Source organism: Seriola aureovittata, chromosome 11 (assembly GCF_021018895.1).
Source record: "Seriola aureovittata isolate HTS-2021-v1 ecotype China chromosome 11, ASM2101889v1, whole genome shotgun sequence".
NCBI classification, from domain to species: domain Eukaryota; kingdom Metazoa; phylum Chordata; class Actinopteri; order Carangiformes; family Carangidae; genus Seriola; species Seriola aureovittata.
Genome location: NC_079374.1, coordinates 10355354 through 10370275, shown reverse-complemented (window position 1 = coordinate 10370275; position 14922 = coordinate 10355354). Strand labels below are relative to the sequence as shown.

General features: G+C 38.7%; 1 protein-coding gene and 1 long non-coding RNA gene across 2 annotated transcripts in view; both read right to left on the bottom strand.

Annotated features, from left to right (window-relative positions):
• Nucleotides 1–3667: 3667 nt before the first annotated feature.
• gpr45 (G protein-coupled receptor 45) lies at nucleotides 3668–8184 on the bottom strand. The gene is made up of 3 exons (XM_056389950.1): nucleotides 7993–8184; nucleotides 6252–6370; nucleotides 3668–5772 (listed from the first exon to the last, which is right to left on the bottom strand). The coding sequence occupies exon 3, from the start codon at nucleotides 5661–5663 to the stop codon at nucleotides 4503–4505; it is 1161 nt and encodes a 386-aa protein (XP_056245925.1). The 5' UTR covers nucleotides 5664–5772; nucleotides 6252–6370; nucleotides 7993–8184; the 3' UTR covers nucleotides 3668–4502.
• A 1314-nt stretch (nucleotides 8185–9498) lies between these two features.
• LOC130177936 (uncharacterized) overlaps nucleotides 9499–14922 on the bottom strand; it is a 29152-nt gene continuing 23728 nt past the window's right edge. The window contains exons 3-5 of the long non-coding RNA XR_008829087.1: nucleotides 11438–11532; nucleotides 10165–10220; nucleotides 9499–9888 (exon numbers count right to left, since the gene is read on the bottom strand). This is a non-coding gene — a long non-coding RNA (uncharacterized LOC130177936). The remainder of the gene's footprint in view (nucleotides 9889–10164; nucleotides 10221–11437; nucleotides 11533–14922) is intronic.

The window sequence follows — 14922 nt, the reverse complement described above, 5'->3', positions numbered from 1 at the left end:
CCGCGTCACAACAACACGACCGGAGGTGGAGGAAGGGGTGGGGGGGGGTATGTGCTACTGTATAGAGCTCCATAATGACACATGTATAAAAAAATAAAAAAAATAAAAAAAATTGTCCTTCTCCGTATGAGCAGCCTCTGTATGGACTTGTATTGTCTGAATGTAAGCCATATTGATTTGCTATATTGATTTGTATTCACTTGTATTCTGTGTGCTCAGCATGTGTTGTGTATATTTGTATGTGGAAAAATTAATTAGCTTTTATGGGGTTGCTCTGGTTTGTTGTTGGGCCCTTGTTGTCGCCCCTTAACGTATCTTAATGTATGTTATTTGTATATTTACACTTTATACTCACGGAGACAAGCTCAATACAAATGCAGAAAATACTCACTACATGGCAGATTCAACGCATTAAAAGTATAGACCAAAGGATTCCCAGTTAAAATAAATGTCTGACTTGAGAACACATGTTGCACATAAAATATACCTGTACTATATTTTTATATGTGTGTGTTTGCATACACATAGAATTAATTGCAGTTTGGCTCTTTGCAAGTAGCTTGTTTATGTTAATGGAGGCTGGTGTGAAAGACTTTTTAAATAGATTTGTTCTGGCCAGAGAGTTTTTATTAACAGTGGAATAAGGCAGTTAAATGGGTTATGGAGGAGGTGTGAAAAGCCTTGTGTGATGAGAGTTGTTTTACATCTAACTGCTTGGGTGTAGAGATCAGGAGTGCGTCGTGCCAGTTAACTTACTTGCATCACTTCCATGAGCTGAGAAAATGCATGCTGCTTGTAGAAAGAGACAGGGTTCGAGGTCTATCGCAGGGCTGACATCATGATGAGCAACCATTCACACTCACATTCCTATATGCCTTCGGACTCTGGGGGGAAACTGGAGCACCCAGAGAACTGGAGTTCAAACCCAGAACCTTCATTTGCTGTGAGGTGACGGTGCCAACCACTGCACCACCGTACCACCCTGCTCAAAAACTTGTCCTTTTTAATCCAGGGGTTCAAAAAGTGAGTGAACAGCATCACCAGATGTTAAGCCTTCTCCTCCCACACATCCTCTTTGGTCTTGCAGATGTTCAGCTCCAAAGAAATCGAATGATCGAAGAAATGAATGTTGTTCACTCAGCCAAATATGAAGTGTTTTATTTCTGATGTTCTTGCATAGCTCAGTATAGGTAATGTGTGTCATATAAAATATAATAAATATGTTGTCTTCTACAGCCCGAGACCTCTATGTCTGAAAAAATATTCAGGAACTCAGAAATTTGCATGGTGGCTTATCTTTATTAAATAAAAATGGCTACAATTATAAAAAATAAAACCCAGAATTGTCCTTTCATGTTATGCCAGGTTGATTTTTTCCAGATGTAAAAGAAAGAAGACTATTTGTGGTACTTCTGTCTTGATTGGAGTCATGCTCAGGACTTTGAAATAAATTCAAACAAAGATTTTGGAAGCTGAACGGTCTCAGCACATGTCACATAATCACAATGTCCCGGGTTCAATTCTGGCCAGCGCCCTTTGTTGCATGTATTCGCTTTGGATAAAAGGATCTGCCAAATTAGTAAATGTAATGTCATGCCTCTCCTATCTCTCATATTTCCTTTCTGCCTCTTTAATGGTGACTGCTAAATAAAGGCCAAAAAAAAAAACTGCCAAAAATAGTCTTTATAAAAAATGAGAAATGATGTCAAAAGAGCTGTTTACTGAATGATTTACTGAGTTGCTATAAAAAATAAGAGCCCACTTCAGTTTTAGAGGCTCGTTTCAATCAGAAAACAAGAAGAACCTCTTTTTAATCACGTACTGATTTAACCATTGCTGGATCCACCTAACAGATAGGCATTGTCACCTGACAGGGATAAATATCTATCATAATGTATCATAATAATATCTATATTCATCGCAACAGTTAGAAGAGAAGACTTTCAGATGAATAGCAAAACGTCTTCAATCAGAACTCCTGTACGATGATTAGGATTTAACTTTTTTTAGACAAGAGGACGGCAGATTTTCAGAACAACGAGGGGCCCCACGCATAACAATGAGGAATTGTATTAAACTGGCCATGGTTTACAGACAACACAGACATCACATGGCCCCACTTCTGCATGAGCTTGCTGCAAAACAACATGGACCCACATTTTCATCATTGGAAGTACCTGGGAACATATTGTTTATTAAAATGATCTAATTTGCCTAGTAATCCTAGTTTCCAAATTCATATGAAAGCTTCTTTCTAACCAGAACCACGGACCTGAGCAAATACGGACTGAGCCTGTTTGGGTAACTATTGCAATGACTTATTTTCAATGTATTTCCTGCTTCTTTAAAGCACTCTGACTTGCCTTGTTGATGAATGGTTCTGTATAAATAACCTTTCCTTAAGGGGAGGTGTGTTGGCATGGCCCCAGACCAAAAAAAGAAAAAGGTTCTCTCTCCTGACGTCTTTGGAAACAAATAACTTGCTAGATCAAACTCTAAGTCTAAGTGATTAAGTTAGGGCAGTAATGTGATGTAGAAGCAAACATGAGATTTAAATTAAGATAGACCATGGGTTGGTTGTCACGTTGCTGACACGTGTAAATGTATAGAGTGTAAATGGTGGTTTCATTATTTAAATCTTTGCCTGTCTTTAGTTTTCTAGACAAAACAGTATTGGAAAGGGATTTTTGATTTATATGCATCATAGAAATGTTTTGCTGCACCTCTTTGTAATCAATAAAATTATAATAATATAGGTACAAAACATTTACATTTTACACTAATAGCATTTACAATAATACAGGATCCGTTCTAAAATTTGTACTTTACACAAACTATGTCTGTATATATATATATATTATATATATATATATATATATATACATATATTTATGTATACATATACACACACATACATATTTATTTATTTACTTTTTTTTTTTTGTTAATTAATTTCGTTTTACACATTATGTCTATTTAACTCCTCTTCAAGGTAAAAATCACAATGTCTGCAGAATAATTACCTCAGGCAACAGGTGAGCTGGAGGAGTGTAATGTAATGTAGTGTAATGTAAGTTACACACAAAAGCACAATTTGTAGAATACTTGATTTGTGCTATTTGTTTTCTCTCTGTGAATTACAGTCAGTGTTTTGCTAATATATCTCAAAATTAAGACCACGTTTCCCTTTGTTTGTCAAAACCACATTGCTGTACCTCGGGTTTAGTAATCTTGTTTCCGACCTCTGGATCACAGTCAACATCTTTGATTTGTTCAGCAATTTAAACTGAATGAATTAATGAATTTAGTCTTCTAACGAGGCTGAGAATTCAGTGACAAATGGAGCTAACTTAATTTGTAATGAAAGAACAGCTGTATCTCTGTTCTATGCTGCACAGCTCCTCTATTTGGCTGAGGCTGCCAGAATAATCAAATCTTCCTGCTTTATAGCATCTATAAAATATCCCCAAGTTAATGCAGTAATGATTTATCAATGATTAAATGCCACACACAATTAAAAATACTGCCCACAGTCTAAATGACATTTACCAATTATATGGTTAATGCAGTGTATAGACATCTTTAGTAACTCGGCAACACATTTCCTTTATGATGCTGTGTTTTTCAATGTGTTCTTCATTCAATCACTCCAGTCTATTAGTGTACCTTCATTTCAAAACTATATTTATTTAGGTGGTTTCATCATTCAAGTAACATTTACAGCTGAATAACTGACACTCTCCTTTGATAACACACGTGGTCCAAAGTAACAGTTTTTAACTAATAAAAGTTTTCGTTTTTGCACAAATTTCATTAAAATTAGTTTTTCAAAAAGCTGTCAGACTTTCCTCTGAGAACATCACTGAACATTAATACCATGTATGTTTTTTTTTTGTTTTTTTTTAGTTTGTTTTTGTGAAACTCATCACATAACTAACAACTGAATAATTATCACGACTACTACTCAAAGACTGAACGTTAAGTTTACAGTCTGAAGCAACAGAATAACACTGATGAACCACTTGAGGGGACAAAATATGAAACAAAGAAGTAAATGGACAGTGGAGGTTATGAAACTGTTGGAATGGCAGTAAGTTTCAGAGGCCATTCAGGCCATGAAGTTAAGTCAACCACTGTATATTGAAACCGAAAGTTCAATAGTGATCTTTCACACTAAATAATCTCACCACAAGTTCCATTCAGTAACTACTCTGGAGCTTTTGACTGTGTCACATGACCTTCCTCACCAGATGGAGTTGCCATAGAACTGTCAATGTTCATATTTACATTTCTCTAACCACTCACATCATCCACTTTGCCTTAAAGTTGAGACTGAAGGTTCACTCTTGTGGTGAGATTATATGAACAACCAGTATATTCTTTTAAGATGAACTTTAGTGGCCTCTCATTGCTTGTTAAGAGGAAGATTATGAGTTAAAAACAGTTGATAGCAGTGTCAAAAGCTGCTGGTTTGTGCATCTATCCAACTGGTCCTCCTTGTTTCACACAGCTGATTGAGTCTCACTGCACACATAAATGTTACTGGGCCTCACTCTCCTGCGGCTCCTGCCTGGCGCTTTTGGACACAGTCTGCAGCTTTTGGGAATGAACTCCTGACAGGCCTCCCTGAACTTTCTGATCCTCCAGCAGTAGATGACGGGGTTAAAGACTGTCTTCAGGTAGCTGAGCCACAGAGCGCCTATACTGATCGGGTAGAAGACCGAGCTGTAGTAGAACTGCCGGCTGAACACGGCCAGCAGGCTGACAACAGTGTGCGGCAACCAGCACACTGAGAAACCAACAAAGAGGATGAGGATGGTAGTGAAGGCTCGTGTCTTGAAGCTCATGTCCACTTTGACCTGAGGGGGGCGCTGCAGCCCAGTAAGTCTCATTTTGCTGACTTGGTTGAGAGCTGGCAGACAGGAATGCTCACTGGTGTGGTTGTGGATGCGCAGGGTGTTGCGACGCACCGTGTTCAGGATGCACATGTAAGAGTACAACATGACAGTAAATGGTACAAAGAATACTGCAACTGCTAAGAGCACTGTGTATCCACGGTCTGCCAGAGACTCACTATATCCCAGGACACACTGCGGCGCCCAGGCACCGCCAATACCTGCCGCACCAGTCCTCCACCCGACCACAGACGGCAGGGACACACACAGGCTCAGCACCCATGAACCTGCAATCAGCAGTTTAGCTCTGTGTGGGGTCAGCTTGTCCTGCCGCTGCACAATGATGAGGAATCGGTCCACACTGATTATGAGGAGGATGGACACCCCCTCCAAGACGAACAGCCAGTACAGCATGATGGAGGCTCGGCAGAACCCGCTCCCAAAGCTCCAGTCAGCTGTGGCCACAGTGACTGCAGTGAAGGGCATGCAGAGCAGAGAGAGCATAATGTCCGAAAAGGCCAACGTAGCGAGGAGGAGATTGATAGCAGAACGCATGGCAGGTTTCTGGTAAACAATCAGACACACAATTGCGTTGCCGAGGAAACCAATAGTAATCATGAAGATCATTATGGCTGCCAGGGTCACACGCAGAGTGACTGATATGAGAGGAGTCGCAGCTTCCGATGGCAGGCTTTCTGCTGTTTCCTCCACATTGTCCGGCTCCATGAAGTCACACTCCTCCAGCAGGCTTTCATTACAAAAAGCCATAGCAGCGATTATCAGGGGATATCAACCCGAGAGAAGCTGTGCATGGCTGATTATTATTGTGGTACACATATTATGTTGTTTTTGACCAGTTGGTCTTCCATGGTGAAATCTGAGAGAGAAACAGAGGAATATCCACATAAGGCTTTTTCAAGAATATTTAGTGAAACAGCAAGAACACCTTTAACTTTCAGGAAATGAGCAGGATGGATGTTGACGTGAATTAACAGTGCATCAAATTTATGTGCTGTCTGTCTCTTGAAGAGCCGCAGTAAACATAGCATAACCATAAAAAAAAAAACGGAGTGTCTCATTAGATAGTCAGATGAGTTCAGCTGCTCAGTGATCTATTACTCAGTGACAGTTGTAAATATGAAACAGAGGGAGGAGGAATGACGTCCCTGTGATGCTGAGGGAGTTTTGCACGACATACGGCCAACCCACAGACACACCACACTGAGAGATCACAAAGGACAGAGATGTGTTGTCACTGGCCTGAACAAGGTTAATGTTTAACAACTGAGCTGTAATATTTCACACATGAATAGAAATACACACATTTACACAACACAAGTACAGTAGAGTACACACCCATGGTATGATTGCCTGTCTTCCCTTCACCTCAGACTCTGATGCAACCTTGGCAAAACAGAGAGGCATCTTCAGGACACGCAGGACAAGTCCGTTGCTATGGTTTCCACCTCCTGCTCCTAGTGGTGGAACAGTGCAAGTGTTAAAAGTGTGCAGAGGTTATTCTGGTGTTCAGGTCTCAGATACAGTCCTCCCAGATGGATCTGTACTTAGGAGCTGGGAGACAAGGAGACCCAGTCAGAGTTTTGATCCTCCATGTTTAATGCCTTTACAACTTACAGCGTTAATACATAGTTGTAGCAGGTATTTCAACATGCAGACATCTTGATTTTTAATAGCAAGAAAAGCACAAGTACTAACAATAACAATGACTCCGTTCTATTCAATTGTCTCAATAAGCCATGGCAGTGTGACAGTGAGTCAACATGAACACCAGGACCCTGAATATGGAGCAGCTAAACAAAATTACTCTAACGTGTGAAAATGTCTTCCATTAGAGAAGAATATGGATTCAGTGATTGTGCTGTGTAGTGTTCAAGGGTCAGAGTCTTACTATAATGTCTTATATACCCAAATACATGCTGATTCATCCGAGCCGGTAGAAGGGAATGATCTTAAAAGGGAAGGATCTTTTCAGTGATTGTAGCTACATTCTTGCACAAAATCCCTTACAGGCCACTGAATAGCATTGCTGGTTGTTGCCAAGGTAACAGGGTCACCAGTTCCATGGCAACAAGCAGCCTGTACTCTCATCCCCTTTACAAGTGTCTATGACAAAATATTTTCTGTGTCACATGCTTTAACACTTATGACTCAGGACATAGGACTTACACTCACAGTCAGATACTCCTGTACATTTTTTTTTTCAAACACACTTAGAAACATAATACAGTTTCACGTCATCTCCCTTTGATATAATCAATAAAGCATGTAGGCATTTGTTAAGTCAAATGAAGGAATAAATCAGCTAGGTAAAGAAAGAACAAAACAAAAATGAGGACAAGAGTATGAGACAGAAATCCAAAACGAATAGCTACATAATAATAAAACTACACATTTTGAATTCTAATACATTTACCATTCGAAATTAATGAGTAGGTGCAAATTATTTCCAACTGATAACCAGCTGATTTGCACTGCAGGGGGCTCCTAGCTGCTTATTTCAACAAAAAATATGTGATTTTACTCAGCTCCTGTTCAGCCCAGGGACTGACTGAACAGGTAGCTAATGAGACTGGTGTGACAAACAATAACAGAGCAATATTACAGACTGAGGAAATCTAAATGAAAAAAAAAAATCTTATGATGAAGATGAATTTAAACAGGCCTTTATCCAGATACAGTTATAGTAAATGTTTATAAGATTAGATGATAGTATCAGCACCTCCATGTAGACTGTTACTGTTTCACGCTGTACTATGTAGATATGTGCGACACCAGAACCTATTTTTTCCTGTAGTGATAATTCATGGATTACATTTGGTGACAATGAGGAGTTTTTACAAAGCCTGTACAGTGTTCTCACGTTTACATTTGAGCTTGTTTCACTAGCACTCTCGTGTTTCACTACTCTCTCTCGGCCTGTCCGCATCACTAATCAAGGCAAAACAGGTCGATGCAAAATGTCAGATACATGACAGGCATCAAAGACGAAATGCCTGAATTTATTTCTCTCCATTGGGAAATCAGAGCAATAAATCAATGCATCATTGAGCATTAACCAGACATGAGTAGGCCTTACCTTGACCGTCGCATTTGACAGCAGCAGGTTTTATACTCGTCTTTTTGTCGAGCCAATCAGCTGGGTGAGCGTCCTGCTCTCCCTCTGCATGCAGTGGTTTTCCTTAAATATCCTACTTTGAACGTTTCACTGCCGTATCGATCGCCATCGTTCCGCCTGCGGATGATGCTGACGCCATAGAGCAGGTGGTCGCTGATTTAAAGGAGCAGTGTGGCAAAAAAAGAAAGAAGAAAAGACAGATAATCCATATGGTGTTACTCTTTTGGTGCTAAAATATCTGCACTGTAAAAACTCACAACTGCTTCTCACCTTATACTGTTAAATTTAATTTCGCAAAAAACATATGACAACGACATCAAAACAAATGATGACAATAACATAGATTATTGACAATTTACATACAAAGCAGGACAAACAACAGTACACTACTGAAAACTAAAAAACTGGTGGGTTAAAAAATAATCCAACCTTAACAGAACATGCACGGGTTTGGTTTGGGTTTTGACATTTATCCCAGAATGCTGTTGATCATTTGACCCAACCTGGTGAACTCTATCTATATTTTCATATTTAATAATATTACTACTACTACTAATACTACTACTACTAATAATAATAATGATAATAATAATAATGACAACAACAACAACAACAACAGTATATTATTATATTAAGAATTATTACTGTTGTGTACTCAGTAATGATTGAATGAATAAATAATTTCCCATAATAATGCAAACACACTAGACACCACTGTAAATGTGCATTCAAATCTGCCATTTTTTCCCTGCCAAAAAGTGTTGTTATACATGAATAAAAATGTGCATTATATACAATCGACCTCGTGCTAGAGAAACTCCCAGATGGGGAGGCACTGCTTGGTGTAACTGATGTCAAACACGAACAAAGCGTTGAAACAAGAATCTACAGCCACCAGCGAAGAGTCTGTTTGGATGGCGTGACCTGAAATAACAGTGAAGGCCTGGCACATCAACATCTCATCATCTCATCATCTCTCTAAACATCTCTATTTAGTGAATACATGACAGTGTTTGGAAGCATTCATGACTGCTCAGGACATAATGAATATCCATGGTGCTAATTTGAAAGAATGTAGATAAAATACCAGACAAATTTAGCCACCACTAACTTCAGTCATGCCCCTTGTATTTAAGAGCATTAGGCAGTGCTATCAGAAAAATCAACTCCAAATCAAATAGTTGGCCACTGAAGTCCAGTAATCACTACAGGGTTATCTGTGGAGGTAATTTAGGGTCAGAATGTCTGAAAGCAAACAATAACAAACCTTGAATGTAAAACTAAACCCATTAATGAGAAAAATTAAATTGTAAATGACACAAACAACAACAACAGTGTCTGAAGAAATTATATGGGCCCGCAAGCACCACCTGTTAGGACAGACGTAACAGATCCCTTCACTTTCTTCACATTTTGTTATGTTGCAGCCTTATGCTAAAATTGTTTACATTCATTTCTTTCCCTCAGTCTACACGCAGTATCCCATAATGACAAAGTCAAAACTAAAAGAATTTTGGACATTTTTGCAAATTTATTCAAAGGAAATAAGAAGAATTCAGACCTTTTACTCAGCACTTAGTTGAAGCAGCTTTTGCACAAATTACAGTCTCATGTCTTCTTGGGTATGACACAAAAACCTTTGCACACCTGGATTTGGTCATTTTCTGCCATTCTTCTGTGCAGATCCTCTCAAGCTCTGCCAGGTTGGATGGGGACTGTGAGTACAAATCCATTTTCAGGTCTCTCCAGAGATGTTTGATTGGGTTCAAGTCAGGTCTGGCTGGGCCACTCTAGACAATTACAGTTGTTCCTAAGCCACTCCTGCGTTGTCTTGGCAATGTGCTTAGGGTCACTGACCTGTTGGAAGGTAAACATTGGGCCCAGTCTTAGGTCCTAACAATCTGGATCAGGTTTTCATATATCTGTACTTTGCTCAGTTCAGCTTTCTCTCAACCCTGACCTGTCTACCTGTCCCTATGTGTCCTCCCATCCCCAAAAGATTTTCCACAATCCCCCAAATTTTTATGTCGACATAAATCTGATGTGAATAATTAGGGAGTCATAAAGCAAGCTAAAGTTAACTTAGTTTGTTGAAGTTAGTAGAGGTTGTTGTTATATGTTGTATAAACTCACCGATAAGCATGGTCTCGTCTGGGATTTCCTCTCTGAAATGTTTCTCCTCTGTGTCTCTGTTGTGAAAATACAAAAGAGGTAGATGAAACAACATAAACAGTTTAGAAGTAAAACTGTCAACACACATTGCTGGATTCTAACACCATCTTCAGGATGCCACTGAGTCTGTATGGAGCCAGAGACGGCTGGGCGTAAAGGTTTTTACTTTGCATTGAGTAAAAACAAACAAACAAACAAACAGACAATCAACAAATAAACAAAACCTCTAAAAAAAAAAAAAAAGTGAAATATAATAAATGACCAGAAATATGCAGACATATGTGTCTGCATACTTTTATATACTTCTGATCTCCTTTGAATGGAAAATGTGAAATGCTTGTGACATAAATTTTCCATACCAGATTCAAATCAAAGCATATGATAACCAAGTGGAGAAGTGTGTTGTCTAGCCCTGACATTTCTAAAAGTACCACTTGATGCAAGCCTTATAATGTCCACACCTCTGAAGTTTAGCAGCTAATGCTGACCTGGTATTGCTCAAACTTTACAACTTTTGCAGCTAATATTGGCCTTAAAAATGCCCACGTTTGTGTGTGTGTACATGTTTTCATTTTATCTTAGATTTATGAAGACCAAAGTTAGCAGCTATTGTTACTGGCATGGTGTAATGGAGCTCACCTTGTAATGTCCAACAGCTAGTAGCCAAAGCTATATTTAGAGGTTAGGAGGAGCTTAAGCTATCTTCGTAATTGTAAGGTCCAGAAGTTAGCTTAGGCTCGCATAATATAAAATTTTGCTAATGCTACCCTTGAAATTTCCAAAAATAGCAGCTCATGCCAGCGCTATACTGTGCAAAAGTTAGACCTTTAGCAGCTAATGCTAACCTTATAATGTCTGATTTATGTAAGTGACACGGCGTTACTTAGCTTCATGCAAGCCATGTTTTCCATAAATTAGCATGCGACTTAGAGGTCCCCATCTTATCTTAACATTAAATTTATTAAGACAAAAGTTAGCAGCTAATGTTACTGACACTGTTTAATAAAGCTTAATGCTAGCCTTTAAATGTCTAAAAGATTGGCAGCAATGCTAGCCATGTAATATTCAGAGTTTAGGATGAGTTAAACCTTTTGCACTGGAAACACTTGTCATGTTTTGGTATAATAACATTCACTGTTTTTTGTTAAATAGAAAGAGATAAAGAATTTTGTTTCGGTTCTAATGTAAAACTATACTCTACTTTAATCTGAGCAACTTGGCCATTCATACTCACCATGGACTCCATTAGTTACAGGAATTGGCGGCCAAACACTTCCCTATTTTATGCTTTTGCTGATGTCATCCATGTCGTCACGGGTTATACCAAGTCTGTGGGAGTGATCACAAGTTTAATATACTGTGTTATTAAGTATTCGTCTGATTTGGAGAGATTATATACTTTGTTTACAAAATTATACAATGTCTTGCTTGTACTGTTGATGTTTACTGATTAAATTTACTTTTTGTAAATTAATCATTTTCGATTAGACACACTTAGACCCCCTGAATGAAGTTTGGGTCTGCCAAGGCTGATTGTTCAATAGAAAATGGGCCTATATAAGCAGTTGTTGCCACTATATCTGTGAGGGAAGGATGCCTGTGAAGGTAACAGTATTCGTGTTATGTAATGCCGAATGCAACTAACTCAACTTTAACTAAAGTAATCAACAGTACGCAGCAGCAGCAGCAGCAGCAGCAGCATTTTGACAGGAAAAGACATGTTTAATGGCTAATGGCAGCTAAGGTAAAAAAACTAAGGTTATTAATTTCATTGCATTTTACAAAACGTAACTGTTACTGTTTTATTTTCATTACATTTGTGATAGCCGTATCTGCATGAGTGACCCGACAGTGTTCATAGTACATCAAACAACCCACAATTATGAACCAGCATAATCAACCCAACAATGTGTTTACAGAAACTTTTGAGTGCATTATTTGTGAAGATCCACATTAAGAAAACACATACACAGTATGTAGGTAATTGTAGGTTTTGGATGCTGATAAATTTTACAAACAGCTATTTAAATGTTCATATTTACAAAATTTTTAAAAAATGCTAAATTCTAATCTCACAGGCCTAATATGGAATCTGTAAAATAGTAATATTTAATTGACATGGGATCAGTAAATATGCATGAATTATTTTCTCCAGGAGATGGCAGCATTGTACTTTTTATATGCACTTGGCACTTGTGGTGGTATGTTTTGGTATTTATAGGTATAGGTTTAAGGTTTTTTTCTTTTGTTATGTTTTTAATTCAGTGTTATTTAAAGTTGCAGCGCCTCTTTTTGGAGCACCAGACATCCATGATAGTAATAAATAGTTACAAACAAGTATACTGATATTCCTCCACAGATAATTATTTAATTTAATTAATTTATAAAGAAAATCTGTTGTATTTTCAATGTTCACACACTCACAATTCATTCACACACTTAGTATGCAGGCTGAGACTCTTTTCATGGGCATGCTTGTCTAAATTGGCATCATGCCCATGTGTTGAACATGCCCATCAAACGAGTTCCACTCCACCGGTCTGGCACATGCATGCTCGTCACGTTCAGTGGCACCCACACAACAAGCTTGCTAGTGAGAGAATTCATTTCCCTGTCCATTATTCCACAGATGTTTGCTTTAATTTCTTCCTGATGGAGAGACTTTGGTACTCCATCAAAGCAAACACAGTCAAAGAGAAAAATGTTCACCACGAAATCAGAATATTCAGATGAGAGGAGAGGAGAGAACCCACACATGTAACAATATTGACTGAGCCGTGTACAGATAATTGTGTTACATTTAGAGGGGAAAAGACACACATTTTAATATAGTCCCATGCAAACGAAACAGCTCTGACATTACATCCACCTCTAATGCGCATTTTGGGTTCTTTTATTCATGCATGCCCCTTCTTCTGACTCCAGGTATATAGAGTTATGTGTCTCACAAGGTTCGATTCACACTGAGGAGGCCATGATGTGTTAATCAGTGTTAGACTTTAGTGGTTAGCCAATCTCCGCTATGTGAAAATAATTAACACCAAACAGTGGGGACTGATAATGTGCAAACCACAGTAAAAATAGTTCCAGATGAAGACTTTTCTGTTGTTAAATAATTTGTTGAAAGAGTTCAGGTGTGTGTCTATTGTATATGACCGTGCCTGAGCTGCGAGACACAAACAGCAATCATTAAGGGAGGGATTATCAAGCAATAATTGCTTTATGTAATGTACTTCTGAAAAGGGCTTTAAGAGCAATTATGAGCAATTATATTAGCAGTTGTTATGGGAGGAGGTAATAACATCTTTAGTGTGTAGCTGCAAACAGCCACTGTTTCAGTGATGCAAAAAAAAAAAAACAATTATCACTCAATTTTAATAGAACACACGTGTACAAGCAAAAACCAACACAGACGCATGCTGCACTTTGATGTGAGCAGAGATGTTTCTGAAGTGTTTTTGGGGCTCAGGTTTGGATACTTTGGGTACTGTAACACCATCAGATCGTAGCTTCACATCCCAGCATTGATATTCAGAAAAGGCACCTAGCAACGTGTGATGACAAAACCTCTTTAAAGGGCTTCTTATCCCCCACCAATTCCAGCCTTATCTCTCATCTTTACATCACTAAGCTTTGAGGGGATCACACTGCAATCCTGGAAGCTTAGGTTTTCCCTCCCCTTTTATCAGTCGACTTTTGCAGCTCGATGGGAATACATCATGTGAAGAGCCATCAGTGGGTGATGACAGTGAGCTGTGGTACCACCTGTCCAGTTCTATGTGATACTATTGTGATATTACTGCGAGATCATAGAAGTCTTCCATTGCATTAACATTGTGTTCTGTCCGATATCTAGACTCTGATTGGTTTGATTGACAGAGACGGAAAACTGCGTATGTCTTTTATCATTTTCACATTGAAGTCACCTGATGTTGAAGAGCTCAGCGCATCTCTCCAAAGGAAGCAATAATCAGTCAATAAAAGTCAGTAACAAGTGTTTTTTTCTGTATCATCATTGCCTGGTGAAAACATTGTTTCTGTAAAATGTCAACTTGGCTGGAGCTAAGAAGTGCACCTCAGTTTCCAGTGTCTTTGAGGTCACCTATATGAGTTCAAACAATAACAGCAGAATCCTCTCAGATTTTACCATCGACGTGTCCTTGTCATATCTACTTGTGTCCTTTCAGTCTCTTTGAAGATCGAAAACTGACCTGGAGTGACCACAGCTGTATAGGCTAATGTTTAAAGACCCATTCAAACTGCCCACTCATACAGGAAGACTGCTATTTATAACCACGAGGCCCAAGTTTCCTTTAAATGCTGCCAATGTTCATCAAAGACACACACACACACCTTGCACACTTTCTGACATGTTTGTGTGACTGCCTACACGTGTTTTAATAGTAGGTATTATAGGATGCATGTTTCTCCAATGAGGATAGAAATCCATAAGAACAATTTAATCATGAATCAGATTAAGAGTGACAGAGTTACCTCAAATGCGTGTGCCAGTCACCCATTTGTTTTCATAAGACCAGATGCCAAAAATACATACACAAATTGTAATTACAAGTGTAGCAGTTGCGGTAATGCATTAACTTCCAGGTTTATGTTTATTCCTCAGTTTTCTGTCTGGTTTGTCAGCAGCTGCTGTAGCCTACCAGCAGACCTTTGACCTCCCTCCCAGTTTCACTGCAACTACAGCTTCTCCTTGACTCT

What these genes read in the sequence shown, in the direction of transcription:
- gpr45 (XM_056389950.1), bottom strand. Translation starts at nt 5,663, where the DNA reads ATGGCTTTTTGTAATGAAAGCCTGCTGGAGGAGTGTGACTTCATGGAG.